General features: G+C 39.2%; 1 protein-coding gene and 1 pseudogene across 1 annotated transcript; both read right to left on the reverse strand.

Moving 5' to 3' along the window:
* Positions 1-1516: 1516 nt before the first annotated feature.
* Positions 1517-3187, reverse strand: LOC143857248 (putative UDP-rhamnose:rhamnosyltransferase 1 pseudogene; annotated as a pseudogene).
* A 7073-nt stretch (positions 3188-10260) lies between these two features.
* Positions 10261-13527, reverse strand: LOC143857177 (uncharacterized). The gene has a single exon (XM_077367565.1). The coding sequence runs from the start codon at positions 13425-13427 to the stop codon at positions 10665-10667; it is 2763 nt and encodes a 920-aa protein (XP_077223680.1). The 5' UTR covers positions 13428-13527; the 3' UTR covers positions 10261-10664.
* Positions 13528-14971: the final 1444 nt, after the last annotated feature.

A 14971-nucleotide genomic window follows, 5' to 3' on the forward strand; every position in this document is an offset into this window, starting at 1 on the left:
AAATTTGGTAAACAAACAAGTTTAAAACGTGTTTAAAATGCGGTGAGGAGAGGGCAAGAAAAACCTAAAAAATCAGGAAACAAAAAACTCACTCCAAATGTGAGACTTTTTCCTGATTTTTTAGCCATTAATCACCCTCACCTCAACTCATTCCTGCTCTCCCATCTCTCTCCTTCTCCCACCTGCCCTACTCTCAAACTACAGTTATTTGCATTCTAATCTACCTACCCAACTCCATGGCAGATCTTTTATATATGTGGTTCCAATCCTCCCCTAGAAGACATCATCTTTAACCAACAACCCCCGAGTCACACCTCCCTTTGGATTTTCATAAACGATTGTGAGTTCAAAACTGATTATTTGATTCAAATTTACGTTTAAGAGCCGATTGTAGTCTAGTCCTAAGAACTTCATCTATTGCATGCAAGTGATTAACACCATACAGGAGCAGTTCGAATCCGTGATCGACGTGGGCACTTTGTTTCCATACAAAATATGATCGACGTGGGCTCTTTGTTTCCATACAAAATATGATCGACGTGGGCTCTTTGTTTCCATATCAAAATATGAGGACGAGAGCAAAAACAAGGACAAGGGTGAAAGCAAAAATGATAAAATAACCTGTCTATTTTCCAGAGTTTTTATATGATGCCCGACCGTCAGAATTACAAGAGCAAGGTGGCAAAACCCTGCCTTTTGATTTTAGATCTAAGTGGAAAGTCACAGAAGGTGGTTTGACTAGGATAGGGGCAGGGTGGCCTTTGTAATTTTGACCGTGGCCACCATATAAATTCTCCTATTTTCCATTCTGAATGCTCCTCTCCCTGATAATGTATTCAATGCTTCATCATACCTGTTCTATTTTCCCTTTCAATGCTCCTCTCCCTGATAATGTATTCAATGCTTCAATGCAAAAGTCTGGCAATAATGTCTGCACAAAGGTTTGTCATATTCATTGCTAAAGTTTGGCAATAATGTTGGCACAAAAATAACTTAGAATAAGGTTTATTAAAAGGAAAACACTTCCTAAATGGGATTTCTTTTGGAAAATAAAGACAAAAGTGGGATTTCATCTTTATCTTCCAAACGAAATACCCTTTTATTAGCAACTCTCTTGAAAGAAGAGGAAGAATGCTAAGCTGAAGGGCACCCTTGCTAAAAATAAAAAAAAATGCTCCCATTGGACCATCTCACCGAAGTGCACTAATACTGGCACAGGAAAATAGGACACTCACCTACGAACGGGCGCAATATACACCTATTATTATATGGCACCTATGTTCATAAATCATATAACATGTATTTTTCCATTGTGTAGACTTTGTTGGAAGACCAAAGCATTGATTTGTTGATCCTCAATTTTAACTCCATCTGATGATTCTAACTGTGTATCCCATATAATACTACAATACCATATAAAAATCTCTATGGATAGAAGAGTTAGTTTCATACTAGGGAGATGATTTTTTTTAAATACATATTCTACGACTAGTTATGGTAAAAAGTAATTAAGTATGGGTGAACCCATCGGTTCAGGTTGAGCCAACCCAAGTTGCACCACTAGGATTGTGCTTGAGAAACTTCATTAAAATAAAGAGAGGAATGACAGTACAAAAAACATAGTGAGGATAATCATTTCCTAACTAAACATAGATAAATCTACAACTAAACATAGATAAATCTACTTGTCAACACAAGGCATTCACTGTTCTTGGAAAGTGCTTCTCTTAAAAAGTAGGAGAAAAGAGAAGGTTACACTTGATTCATGACTACTCTCTATTCACTATTTTGCCTTGTAATCTTTAAGGAAGTCAGCAAACCCTCTTGCATAGGCTTCTTGTAAACTGTGATTGCCAAACACATCCTTCATTTCTCTAGCATGGGCCCTCAGTTTCTGTCCTTCTTCTTCAACCATGGCCTGTCTCAGACACCTTGCAATCTCATCTCCGGTGAATGACCCATCTTTGTTTCTCTGTACTTCTAAGGCAAGACCCTTCTCGCCCAAAAACTTCGCATTGAGCCCCTGGTCTATGATCATTGGCAAGAGAACTGGCGTGTGCCCGTGTTGGAGGGTCTCAATGATGGACCCCCAACCACTGTGGATCAAGGAACCCCCTACGGCCCGGTGGGCCAAAATTTCTAACTGTGGGGCCCAACCCATACAAACAATCCCTCGACCGTTGATTCGGCTCTTGAATCCTGATGGCAGAGCATCGTGATCGTCGATTGCCCATATGGGCCTTCTAAAAGCCCATAAGAATGGCAAATTTGAAAGCTCTAGCCCATTTGCTATCTCATAAACTTGATCTCTACTCAATTTACACTCACTCCCAAACCCAACATACACAACTGACTTGAGCTCCTTCCCATCAAGCCAATTGAATATCTCACCCCATTCACCTTCTGTCCCTCCGGCCGTGGCTGTCGGAGGAAGTACGCCGACCGGAATAACGGGTTTCTTATACAATTTCTCAAGTAAATCTATAAACTCCCCTTCATACTCAGGGCAGCTCCTTATGGCCACAACATCACAAGCTTGATGTGATAAAGACACTCTCTCAGCATCAGACATGTTGGGGTCATTGGGAGCGAAAAACCCATAGAATAATCCATTAATCTCATCTGGCCTGAGAGCCAAAGTTGATGGGAAAGGGAACCAATCTGGGGGTGATAATAGGCTCTCCGGCGAAGACCGAGCTTTTCGTCTTCCATCTCCGGTCATCGACTCAACCGGACCGATGAAAGCTAGAAAAGCAGCAGGGAAAATAGAGTAGAGAACAATTGGGATGCCCATCTCTTTAGCAATGTCTTTAGTCCAGTAAGAAGTAGAGTCTTGGACTATCCAGTTGGGTGATTCCTTGGCAATGAATTGCTCCACAGGGCAGCGCAAGAGATCATAGGCCTTTTTTAAGAAATGGGTATCTTCCATTGAGACATCAATGGTGGCCTCAGCGCCTTTCGGCAGGCCATCGACCTGAGGTAAGGGAAGTTCCACCAGTTTTATCAGAGTTGCTAAATTTGGAGGGACTTTGGGGAGCCTTCGAATGTTTCTTGGAGTGCAAATGAAGGAGACTTTGATTCCTAACTTGGCTAATGCTATGGAGAGTTGGAGGAATGGGATCATGTGACCAAAGGCCAGCCATGGAAGCATCAGTACATGAAGATCCTTAGACATGTTTAAGTCAAAACTAACTCAAAGCTGTGTAGGTACAGAACCTGTTGTTGCTTCCTATATATATATATATATATATATATATATATATATATATATATATATATATATATATATATATATATATATATATATATATATATATAGAGGAAAGTGAAGCTACACCGCCGGTGTAGCTAACTTAGCTACACCGCCGGCTTAAAATACAATGGGCCCACATTGTTTTGGTGATCAAAACCATTCATTTGATTGGCCCTCACATAGATAGGGTGTCCACCAAAAATCAGCTCCATAGGATCATCCCAACCCTACGATTTGTGGAGGCAAAAATGAACGTGTAAAAACCTTCACAAATTTGTCCATTTTTGCCTCCACAGTTTGAAGGGTTGGGATGATCCTATGGAGCTGATTTTTGGTGGACACCCTATCTATGTGAGGGCCAATCAAATGAATGGTTTGGATCACCAAAACAATGTGGGCCCATTGTATTTTAAGCCGGCGGTGTAGCTAAGTTAGCCACACCGGCGGTGTAGCTTCACTTTACTCATATATATATATATATATATATATATATAGAGAGAGAGAGAGAGAGAGAAGCTACACTGCGAGTGTAGCTAACTTAGCTACACCGCCGGCTTAAAATACAATGGGCCCACATTTTTTTGGTGATCCAAAGAATTCATTTGATTGGCCCTCACATAGATAGGGTGTCCACCAAAAATCAGCTCCATAGGATCATCCCAACCCTATGATTTGTGGAGGCAAAAATGAACGTGTAAAAACCTTCACAAATTTGTCCATTTTTGCCTCCACAGTTTGAAGGGTTGGGATGATCCTATGGAGCTGATTTTTGGTGGACACCCTATCTATGTGAGGGCCAATCAAATGAATGGTTTGGATCACCAAAACAATGTGGGCCCATTCTATTTTAAGCCGGCGGTGTAGCTAAGTTAGCTACACCGGCGGTGTAGCTTCACTTTCCTCATATATATATATATATATATATATATATATATATATGTGAACAAGCCCACTCCACCAGCTCCCACCCAATAAAAGTCTTGGTGTTGTTGGCCTCTCTTTATTATTACTAACTTCTTCTTCATTAAATTGATTTGTGAGAACTTTCTTTCTCCACCACACAAAATTTTTAGGGATAACTACTAAAAACCCCCTAAATCAAAACCTATATACAAGAAACCAACCAAAAATTTCTTAATTACCAATAACATTGTCTTGTGCCATAATTAGCTTTTAATTTTTTTTCTATACCCATTTTACCCTTAATTTAATTACTGTTAGTTAAAAGATAATGTAAAAATCCTTACAAAATCTCTCTCTTGAATCCATCTCCCTACCACCATTCCCGGATTTCTCTTCTTCTTAGGTAAGTCTCTCTCTCCTCAGTCTCTCTCTCCTCTCTTAATTAATTAAATACATCATCATAGCACACCCCTACAATGCATACATGGGTGTAAAATAATGGGCCCCACATGAAGATGAAGTGGGTGCGACACCCTTGTCCCAGTTGTCCTCATGTTTTGATTCGTGGGTCCAATATTCCAATATTTTACACCTCATTATCATGTGGGCCCACCTTTTTCAAGTTTTCATCCCTCTCCTTTGTTTGGTTACACATGAACAGATTTTCTAATGGAAAGACCTTTTCATATGAAAAGAATAAATACCCATTTTTTATTTTTATCTGACCCTGTTTGGGTTGTCTGAAAAAGTTTGGAGGTAAAATATTACTAAAATTTCCTATTTTTTTCACCCATGAAGACAAATAACTTGAACCAATCCTTTTTAAATTTTTATTTTAGATGGGACTTTCAATTTATAAAATGAGAGGAAGTCTAAACTGAAGGGAGCTTGCAAAAAAGAGGTGAAAGGGTTCTCCTATTGGCTACACATCACCACCATCATGCATTAATAACGGCTGAAAAGTCAAACATGATGGTGATGTGCAGCCAATGGGCAGCCCTTTCACCTCTTTTTTGCAAGGGCTCCCTTCAGTCTAGAATTCCTCTTATAATGATTCCCTCCATATTAACAGTAATTATATCATTTCCTTCTAAATCATGGAAAGAAAGAAAAAATCTAACCAAAAAAATTTCCTGTCACAAATGTTTTTCTTACAATCGAAACAGGTTTAAATACAGCCTGAGGATAGGAAACCAACAGTCTGATGTTAGAAAGATTCAGATAGAAGTTGAAATAGGTTCTCTACAGAAATAGATCAATGAAACCTTTCAAAATCAAGGCTTTAGACAAAGTTTACTGTGAGGGGATTTGCTAGCGTCCATCGCACAAGGCATTTCGCGGATGGATTGTTGCATGTGAGAGCATCCACCTCGTGAACGAAGACAGAATCTGCTGAAAAGTGAGTCTGTGTGGCTGCTCTCACATGCAACAGCATATCCACGAAATTCCTTTTGCGATGGACGTTGGCAAATCCCTACTGTGAGTGGATTAAACATTCTTTAGGGTGTGTTTGGATTGCTAGAATTAGGTGCTGGAATCAGGATCTGCTTTCAATTCCGCCCAATTCCTTTGTTTGGTTAAAGAAAAAAGAACAGAATCAAGCGGTTGGAACAGCGGGGCAGAATTAGGGGGGGGGATGCCAGAATCTATTTCCAAGCCAGGGAGGTGAGAGGACCGAGAGGTGGTATTCTGATTCTGCCCCCGTCGGAATGATAATTTTATTAGAATCTTTTTTTGAATTATAATTTTTCTCATTCCGTTTAAAGGAGAATCCAAATAGGAATCTGAATATGATGCTGATTCCGATTCTTGATTTCCGGCAATCCAAACGCACCCTAAAGATAGAAGTACGACCACTAAATCCATTGATAAATACAGAGTGAAAGACCCAGGAATGAAAGCTAAAATGAGTAATGTAATTGGCATAATTTTCTTTTAGTTTATAAAAGGAAATAACCATGACGTATGATGAAGCCTCTAAACAAATCTGCAATTAGAAGCAGAGAGGAAATGCTATAGTTTTGCAAAATCCTTCAAGCCTCTAAACAAGTACACAAACTTGGTAAGCCCTAACAGAAGCCTAGCCCATTGACAATCTTACTCCCCTACATGTAACTTTTTAAGGTATAAGCACCATATAAAAGCCTTTGAGTTAAAAATCTCTTCCTCTTCTCATAAGCAATAGATTTTGAAGGTTTACCTTTGCCAAACAGCCAGTATGTACAAAGTTCCAGTATTTAGCTGAAGCATGTCAACAGAATTGAACTTGAAACTTCTCAGTCAGCCATCATCATACTGTAACAATGGTGCAATTCTGCATTTAACACTAAAAAAGAAAATAAATAAATAGAATTGAAATTTGAAGGGGAAATCAAGGAGATTCTCAAAAAACAAAATTTGAGAAGCAAAAATGGAAATCTTCCATATTATTGTGGGGAAGATGCTATGTCTTTCTTCCAACTGTGTTCTTCAAGCCATTAATCAATCCCTTCATTTTGCTTCATTGAGAAGACTGATTCAGAATCCAGAGTACAGATCCAGCAAAGTTCTGCAAAAATCAATAAGTTACAGAAACTACAGAGATGAGAACTGGACAGAGAAGTCTCACAAAATAAGAAATTATTTAATCTGTCTTTTGGTTATCCAACCTTACACATCAATTCAAGATTTCTAAAACCCAAATGGTTGCAACATAAAGGCTGATAAAATCACCAAAATCCTGCTAAATCACAATAGTGGGATCTTCCTTTAGCTATGGTGGTTCTCAATAATATTAAAGATGCGGTGCAGGTGCTCAAGCCACTGTGCTGAATAACTTCTTAAACTTGGTATTTATTTGCGTTTAGGCACATATTTGAAATGGAGGATATGGATAGCCACGACTCTCCCACCTCTTGATTTACCCAAACCAAGACAGATCAAGACTATAGGGATCTTGATATAGAACAATAATTTGCCAATAAACAAGTAGATATCCAATCAAACCAACCAATTAAATAATGACCAATAAAGTACCTTTATTTCTCACTTCTTTTTTTTTTGCAATGCTCTAAACTTGATTTTTTGTACACCTCTATTGTATCCGTCTATCACTGTAATGTATCCGTCTATCATGGAGATAGATGGGCCAGCTAGGCCAATTAGCAGTTTTACTTCTTTAATTTTGCTAGTTTGTTTGTTTTCCATTTTTTTTTTTTTTTATTTTTTGAAAATTGACAAATATATTCATACCAGCAAAATTACAATGGGGACTAGTAGTCCCACCAGATTTACATAGTATGAATTGCCCAGGAGCATTCTCCTTGGCCCAAAAGAAAAACCCATTACCCCTTACATTACCCAATAGCCTCAATTGAATCGAATCCAACAAAAAGTGCCATATTTGTGGGGGCCGCCAAGTCAAGATCGTGACCTGCCACGTCACACCGATTTCTCCACCACAATCCAGCTAGCAAATTCGATTTTCAAAAATCCCGCTCAAAGGCCCAGAGCTATTGTGCGCCCCTAACCGTGCACGATAGCCAACCACCCAACATCATCATCCAATCTCCGGCGGCCTCCACCTCGAACCACCACCAAACACCGGCGGCTCCCTATTAAAAATATATCAAATCCTTCCACCATCCTCTCCAAAACCTACTTCCACTAACCCAAAAATCAGAATCCTCCTCCCCTCTAGAATCAAATCATTCAGATCCCATCCGAAAGTATACTCCAAGCCCTAACCCTAAACCGTAACCCTAAAGACTATAATACTCTCCTCGTCCTTCCCCCTTCAACCCTAACCCTAACAAGCCTAATACTCCCCTCCTCCTCCTCCTCCTCCTTCAAACCCTAACCCTACCTGGCTACTCATGCCGCTCATTGTCGCCGTCCACAACGTCCCTCACCTCCACATCCAACCTCCTCCTTTTCCCCTGAATCCGGACACCCTTTTCCTTACTTTGGCCCCTTCCACAGCCTCCGACGACTCCCCAACCCCCTTTCTCTGTCAACCCTAACCAAATCCGGCCCTTTCACCATTAAATCCAACCTTCTCGAGCCTAGATCCGGCCATTCCGCCCCTCCAGCCACCATCTCTACAATTCCTGCGAGATCGGCCCATCTCCGGGCAACATCCGGCCACCATCTTCTCCCTTGCCCATCAAGAGAGAGATAGATCAGAGAGACCAAAGAGAGAGAGAGGGAGAGGGAGAGGGAGAGGGAAGGAGAGATCAGAAAGAGAAATAAAAAAGGGAGATCAGAGAGAGACGGAAAGACGAGAGAGAGAGAGACAGAGAGACCACCTCCCTCCCTAGGGATTCCATCGACCTAGGGAGCGAGGGAGAGAGCCGGAAGCGCAAAAACCCTCTCTTTTGTCCCTCAAAGACACTCTGTTTGTTTTCCATTTGGTTTGTCTGTTTTTTACCTTTCAAAAAAAAGTTAGGAAATTGGGTAAACTTACAAGCCTCAAAGTGTTAAGATAGGGCAGTGTTTAAATACACGGATGCGGCACGAAACGCGGCCGAAGAAAATCCAAGTCGGATTTGCACGACTTGGTCGAGTCATCGGTTGACACGGTCATAATTCAGGAGAGTCAAAGGAGTTTTTAATTTTTATTGACTCTGTAGTGCAAAACGCGGAACGCGGAACGCGGAATACGGAACGCGGATGGGGCGCAACGCGGAACGCGGCCAACGTAAAAGGGAGTCGACTCGGGCGAGCCGACGCAGACGCGGGGGAGTTTTACAACTATGAGGTGCGCCACCTTGTCCAATTAGCAGTTTTACTTCTTTTATTTTATTAGTTTATTTGGCATTAGTTTGTTTGTTTCCCACCTGATTTGGTGTTAAAAGTTAAGAAGTTAGGTTACCTCCCTAAACAAAAGATAGCTATAAAAGCCCATGAAATCCTTCATTTTCTTTTCTTCACTTCTTCAACAATTCTATCCTCTTCGAATCTTTTTATTTATGTACTGTTGTTAGATTAGGTTTATTTGCATTCTTTTTTGTATTTATTCTACTTCCAAATGACGGTGGTGCTAGTTTCAAAGAGGTTTTTTCTACTTCCAAGGGATTCTAGTTCTACAGGAATGAGGGACTTGGAAGTGTATGCCTGAAAACTATATATTCAAAAGACATACCTGTATACACTATACATACTACATTTTAGGTTTCATTCGCTTCTTTCGGGTTTCTTTTTGTTGCATTTCGTTTTTCTTTCCAATTTTAATTGAATTTAAAGAATACAATGAGTTTGGGACCTTTCGAAGGAGCCTCATCCATTGGTTCCACTCCCGCTAGATCCAATGACCCGGCATGGGCATATGACAACTTTGAACTATTCAATATTCTCTTTTTTTTGTTGGGTAATATGTATGGTTAGTACTTAGCACTTGACATTTTGTACGAATAATTTTTTTTAGTTTCAATGATGCATTGCAATAAATTTGATGTTGAAGTAATAAAATGTCATTTTTGTTAAATTTGGTTGATATATTTATAATATTTTTGTATTTTTTTTAAATTTTTAACAACTTATAAAATCTTTGATCAGGGTGTCTTTTTCAAAACGAAACACCGAAACGTCTCATCTCAGTGCCCAAAATGAACTATGGAAAGGTATTGATAAGTGAATACTGACGATTCTATTGTACAAAATATGGATTATTATCTTCTATGGGTTGGTTAGTTCAGTCATTCATTCATTTTTTTCCTCAGATTACTATTATTATTTTGGATAATTTTTCAGTGTTAATATGGTAAGCTTTGATCTATTATAATTGTGAGTTTATTGGAGGTACACTGTTTGATTTCACATGAAAATTTGGGCTAAAATTATAAGTTCAGATCATTTGATTGTATTCATTCAAGAACCAGATTTTGGGTTGATGCACGTCAGTTCAGATTGCATTTATTGTGAATTATTATCGCGTATTTCCTGGAATAATTAACCATTCAACCCAGTGTATGTAGATGGAAATGTAGATTTGAAACAGAACGGTTTACAATAACCCTATGTGTGTGTGTGTGTGTGTAGACACACACATACAGATTTGAAAGTTATATTATCGAAAAATTGTTAGGTCTTTTTACAATAGACATATCTTTTATAGGGACAAAAAAATGTAGAAGTTTAAAATAAAAATCATAAATCAAGAAGGTACAGAGTCACTTGCCTCTTGTTGAATTAGTGAAAAAAGTCAAAAACCAGATATATGGTACAATGCGGTAACCCAACCTCTGTAACTCCATGGGTCCTCCAAGGATCCGACCATGTCGCTCCAATAACTTGAAGTAATTGCCCAGTTGTTAAAGTGTTGGCAAATGTGCCTTTAATAAATCAAATGAGGTGATACTCATGAGTACAAGAAACAATGCGTACAAAAGGAATGTCGATACACTGCAAGTGCATTCGTGATCTCCATCTTCAAAATGTTCAAAATAAGGGGAAAGCATTAGTACTCGGCCAATGATGGAATAGCAAGCAACCACAATGTTATTGATGAAGATAATCTCTAGTGATCATTTTATGCCCCACTCCTTTCATCAGGAAGTTCCTTGATCAACAAATCATATGTTTGAGAACTAGGTTGACAACCCTTTTCCTCCATGATGTCTAACATCTCAGAGCATATATCAACATGTCCTTTTTCAAGCAACCCATCAATGAGAATTTTCCATGCTACTTCATCATTATTGTACCTGCATTGAAGCAAAATGCAGAAAACTGTTTTAGCCATTTCAATGTTTCCTTCATCGCAAAGCCCACAAATAAGTAGCTTGTATGATACCAAATGCAGTAAGAGACCACATTTGGCCATTGTATCCAACAACTCCAATGCTTCTCCATATGCTCCCAATTTACAACAACAATTGACAAGGGAGGTGTAGATATCCTCGTTGAGAGATACTCCTCTTTCATTCATATGACAGACCAAGAGTTGTGCTTCTTCCAACCGCGCCTCTTTGCAGAATCCCGCCATGAGGGCTTCATAAGTGTTGATATTAGGTGTGCAATCATGCTTAATCATTTCCTCCAAGAGCTTATATACAGTCTCTATCTCTACTACCTTCCACGCATCAACATTAACTAGAGAGGCACCATTTGAAAATGAATCGACACTCATCTCACCGCTTGGTCCAGTGACTCCCTTTTCATAGAGGAGGTGTTTGATTAAGATAGAATAAGTCTGATGATTAGGCTTGCATCCAGCATCAACCATGTGTTTCAATGCAGCAAAAGCACTATCAATCAATCCCAAATTTCCACACCCATCTATCAATGTGTTAAAAGTCACTAAATCTGGGTAAACTCCTTCAGTACTCATTTTAACCATCACATTCTCCGCTTCTTTCAACTTTCCTTCACTGCAATATGCACGAATAAATGCAGTATATGTACAAACATCAGGCCGACATCCCGAAGAAATCATTTGTTCAAAAACTCTATAAGCATGTTCTGAGTCAACTCCTTTCAACAACTCATCAATGAGAATTGTATAAGTGACAACCGTGGGCTCCACTCCTCTCTCCACCATCTTATCAAGTAATGCCGATGCCTCATTCATTTTCCTTTCTCTGCACAAATAATCTATCATTACATTGTAGGTATAAGAGTTTGGAACACAACCTTCATCAACCATTTTTTCAAGCAGCTCATGAGCTCTATTAATATTTCCCACCTTGCAATTCCCATCAATCAATGCAGTATAAATGACTTCATTTGCCTTTATTCCTTTCTCTTCAAAAGAATTAAAGAGAGAATGAGCTTCTTCAATCCTTCCATGTTTGCAAAGGGCATCTATTAACATAGAGTAAGTCCACTGGTCGGCGATCAAACCATTTCCACTCATCAAATCAAGCAACCTAAAAGCAGTATCTATATGACCCTCCTTACACTGTCCATGAATCAAAGTGTTATACGTAACCAGACTCGGCGATAAACCACTCTCTAACATTTTACTTAGCATCCCCATCGCCTTATGAACCTTCCTCTCCTTACAAACTCCACATATCAACTCATTATAAGAACGAGCATTCGGCTTACACCCATTCGATTCCATCAACTCCAAAACAGCAAAAGCAGCATCCATTTTCATCTCCTTGCAATACCCATGAATCAAAGCATTGTAAGTAACCACATTGGGCACCAAACCTTTCCCCCACAACTCATTCAACATCTTACTCGCATCCTCAAGCTTGTTCTCTTTACACAAGCTATCAATAAGCACGGTATAAGTATGAACATTCGGCTCACACCCCTTCTCCAGCATCTCCCTAAACAAAGCAAATGCTTCGCATCTCCGACCCAATCCACAAAGTGCATCAATAAGAACTGTATAAGTACGAACAGTTGGGCGACAATTATCCTCACCCATCTGAGAAAACAATGCAAAAGCTTCATCCACCCGCCCGCTTTCACAAAACCCATGAATAAGCACAGTGTATGAAACCTCATTCCTTCTACAACCCTTTAACGGCATCATCGAAAAAACCCTAAAAGCACCATCTAAATCATTACTCCTACAATATCCTAACATAAACGAGGTATACGTAAACGTATCTGGACTCAAACCATCTCGAATTATAAAACTCAAATACAATTCCGCCTCGAGAATCTTCCCTCCTTTACAATACGCATTAATCATCGTATTATAAGTATAAATATTAGGCATAATCTTATGATTCAAAATCTCTAAATAAACACTTTTCATCTCATCAATCATCATAAATCTCGCTAACGCCATTAACAATGTGTTATAACATCTAAGAGTAAGTTTAAATTTACCATCTCCACTATCATTTCTATTCATTTTTCGAACTTCACCCAAAACAAAACACATTTCTTCTTTGGAAACACATGATTTTATCATTGAAATTCTGATTTTTTCAGCAATGCTAAGAAATCGAGCACGAATAAGAATAATTAATAAGGAGAAGTAGCATTTAGGGTTGTGGCGGAATCCGGGCCGTTGAGCGATCCAATTGAAGAAATCTAGGGCAGTTTTAGGGTTTATGGGGAGATTTAAGAGATGGGAAATATGTAGAGGGGTTAAGGTTTGGGAGAGGGTTTTGAGAGTAGGGTTTTTTTGCCAGTTAGGGTTAGAGAGGATTGTGAGGAGATGGGAGGGTATATGAGAAGGATCAGATTCTAGGGTTACGGTTAGGGTTTGGGGTTTTGAGGAGGGTTGGAGATTGAGAGAGGTGAAAAGGAGGGAGTTACCTGGTTTGATAATGGCCGTCGATCTTCTCATCGTGTGGAATCGGACGGTGGTGAGGAACCCATGCATGAATGTGATTTTGGAGAAGGGTAGAGAGAATGGGAATAGATGGAGGCTTATTTAGTGGAGATGGTGGAAGTGATTTGCTAAAGTACGCCGGGGGCGTGGGATGAATGGCCGGAGGTGAAGAAGAGATGATGAAACAAGTGTTTCGGGGTTGTTATATTTTGAGATGATCTGGACCGTTCATCTTGTGGGTTTCGGACCCAAAATTCTACCTGTGCTAGAACACGATCCTATCCGTCCAATTGATGTAAACTTTAGTTGTAACTTGTTAATGCTACTGATATTGGGACTACCATGTTTTGATAATTGCACAGATTTAGCTTGTCTTTTCTTTTTTATGTTGTTTATGGGAGCTTTTAAATCATAGAGGACAAGATGTGTTGGTACAATTATCACCAACACATAGTAGTGCAAGTATTAGGGGCCTTTGTTAATCCTTAGTTTATTTAGTACTGTAGGGTGGGGGAGGCAATTTTTGGGCCCATATACTAACCATTGGTGATGGGGCCCGCCCGATGAGTGTTTAAGATGCACAGCTGTGGGCTCACATACGGAAATTTGTGGGCCTAATAGGAAAAATGTTCTAGTTCTAGAGGCCACTAGGGGCTAGGTATTAGCCGCAGGGCCCACTGGATGATTTATTCTAGACCTTCAATCAAATATGATGAAAATCACATCCTTTATTAAAACTAATTGCTGTTATTAAAACTAATTGCTGACCCGTGCGATGCACGGGCCAGCCCAAAAAAATATTGTTTTATAAATTATTTAAAAAAGAGAAAGGTGTTGGTGCGCGTGCGCTCAAGTTGTTAAAACGCTTCCTATTGGTTCCTATATGTGGGACCAAACATTTAGTGCAATAGGAAACGTTTTAAACAACTTGAGTGCATCATCTGGGAGTGCGCTTAGCACACCAACACTTTTCTCTTTAAAAAAAAAAGAAGAAGAAAAGAAACTGCTAAAATTAAACAAAACGAAAACAAAAAGGGAAAATTATTATCCAGATTATTAGCATATTGGATTGGTATTTGTTGGTTTTACATAAAGAGCATTTATTTTTTCTTTATAGCCCGGTGCAAATTTTCCTATTACAATATTAGCCTGTCGAGCTTTCCAACCCATGTTTTTATTTTTTACTTACATAAAACTCTTTAGAACTTAACTAAAAAAGAGGAAGAGAGATTATAGTAGATTTAATTGGTTGCTATGGAGAGAAATAAGGAAGTTGTAGAAATCTTTTTCAAAGTAGACGGTGGAAAGAGGGATTGCTTTCTCTTTAAAAGGTAACTAATAAAGATGGAGAGATTATAGGAGATTTAATTGGTTAATATGGAGAGAAATAAGGAAGTTGTAGAATTCCTTTTCAAACATAAACTGATGAGATTTCGGTGCTATACACAGAAGTTGCGTGTATAATATCATTTCTCTTAAAAGGGGTTATACATAGAAGTTGTGTGTATAGAACGGGTGCCACATGGCAGCACCATGTTGTGCAACATGCAGCTTTACTTATACTAGTAAAAAACCCGTGCGATGCACGGGCCGAC

This window comes from Tasmannia lanceolata, unplaced genomic scaffold (assembly GCF_043159265.1).
Source record: "Tasmannia lanceolata isolate RefF3 unplaced genomic scaffold, GAP_Taslan_0.1 ptg000024l, whole genome shotgun sequence".
NCBI lineage: Eukaryota > Viridiplantae > Streptophyta > Magnoliopsida > Canellales > Winteraceae > Tasmannia > Tasmannia lanceolata.

Bases quoted from the DNA above. Each gene is read 5' to 3' on its own strand.
- LOC143857177 (XM_077367565.1), bottom strand. From the start codon at position 13,427: ATGCATGGGTTCCTCACCACCGTCCGATTCCACACGATGAGAAGATCG.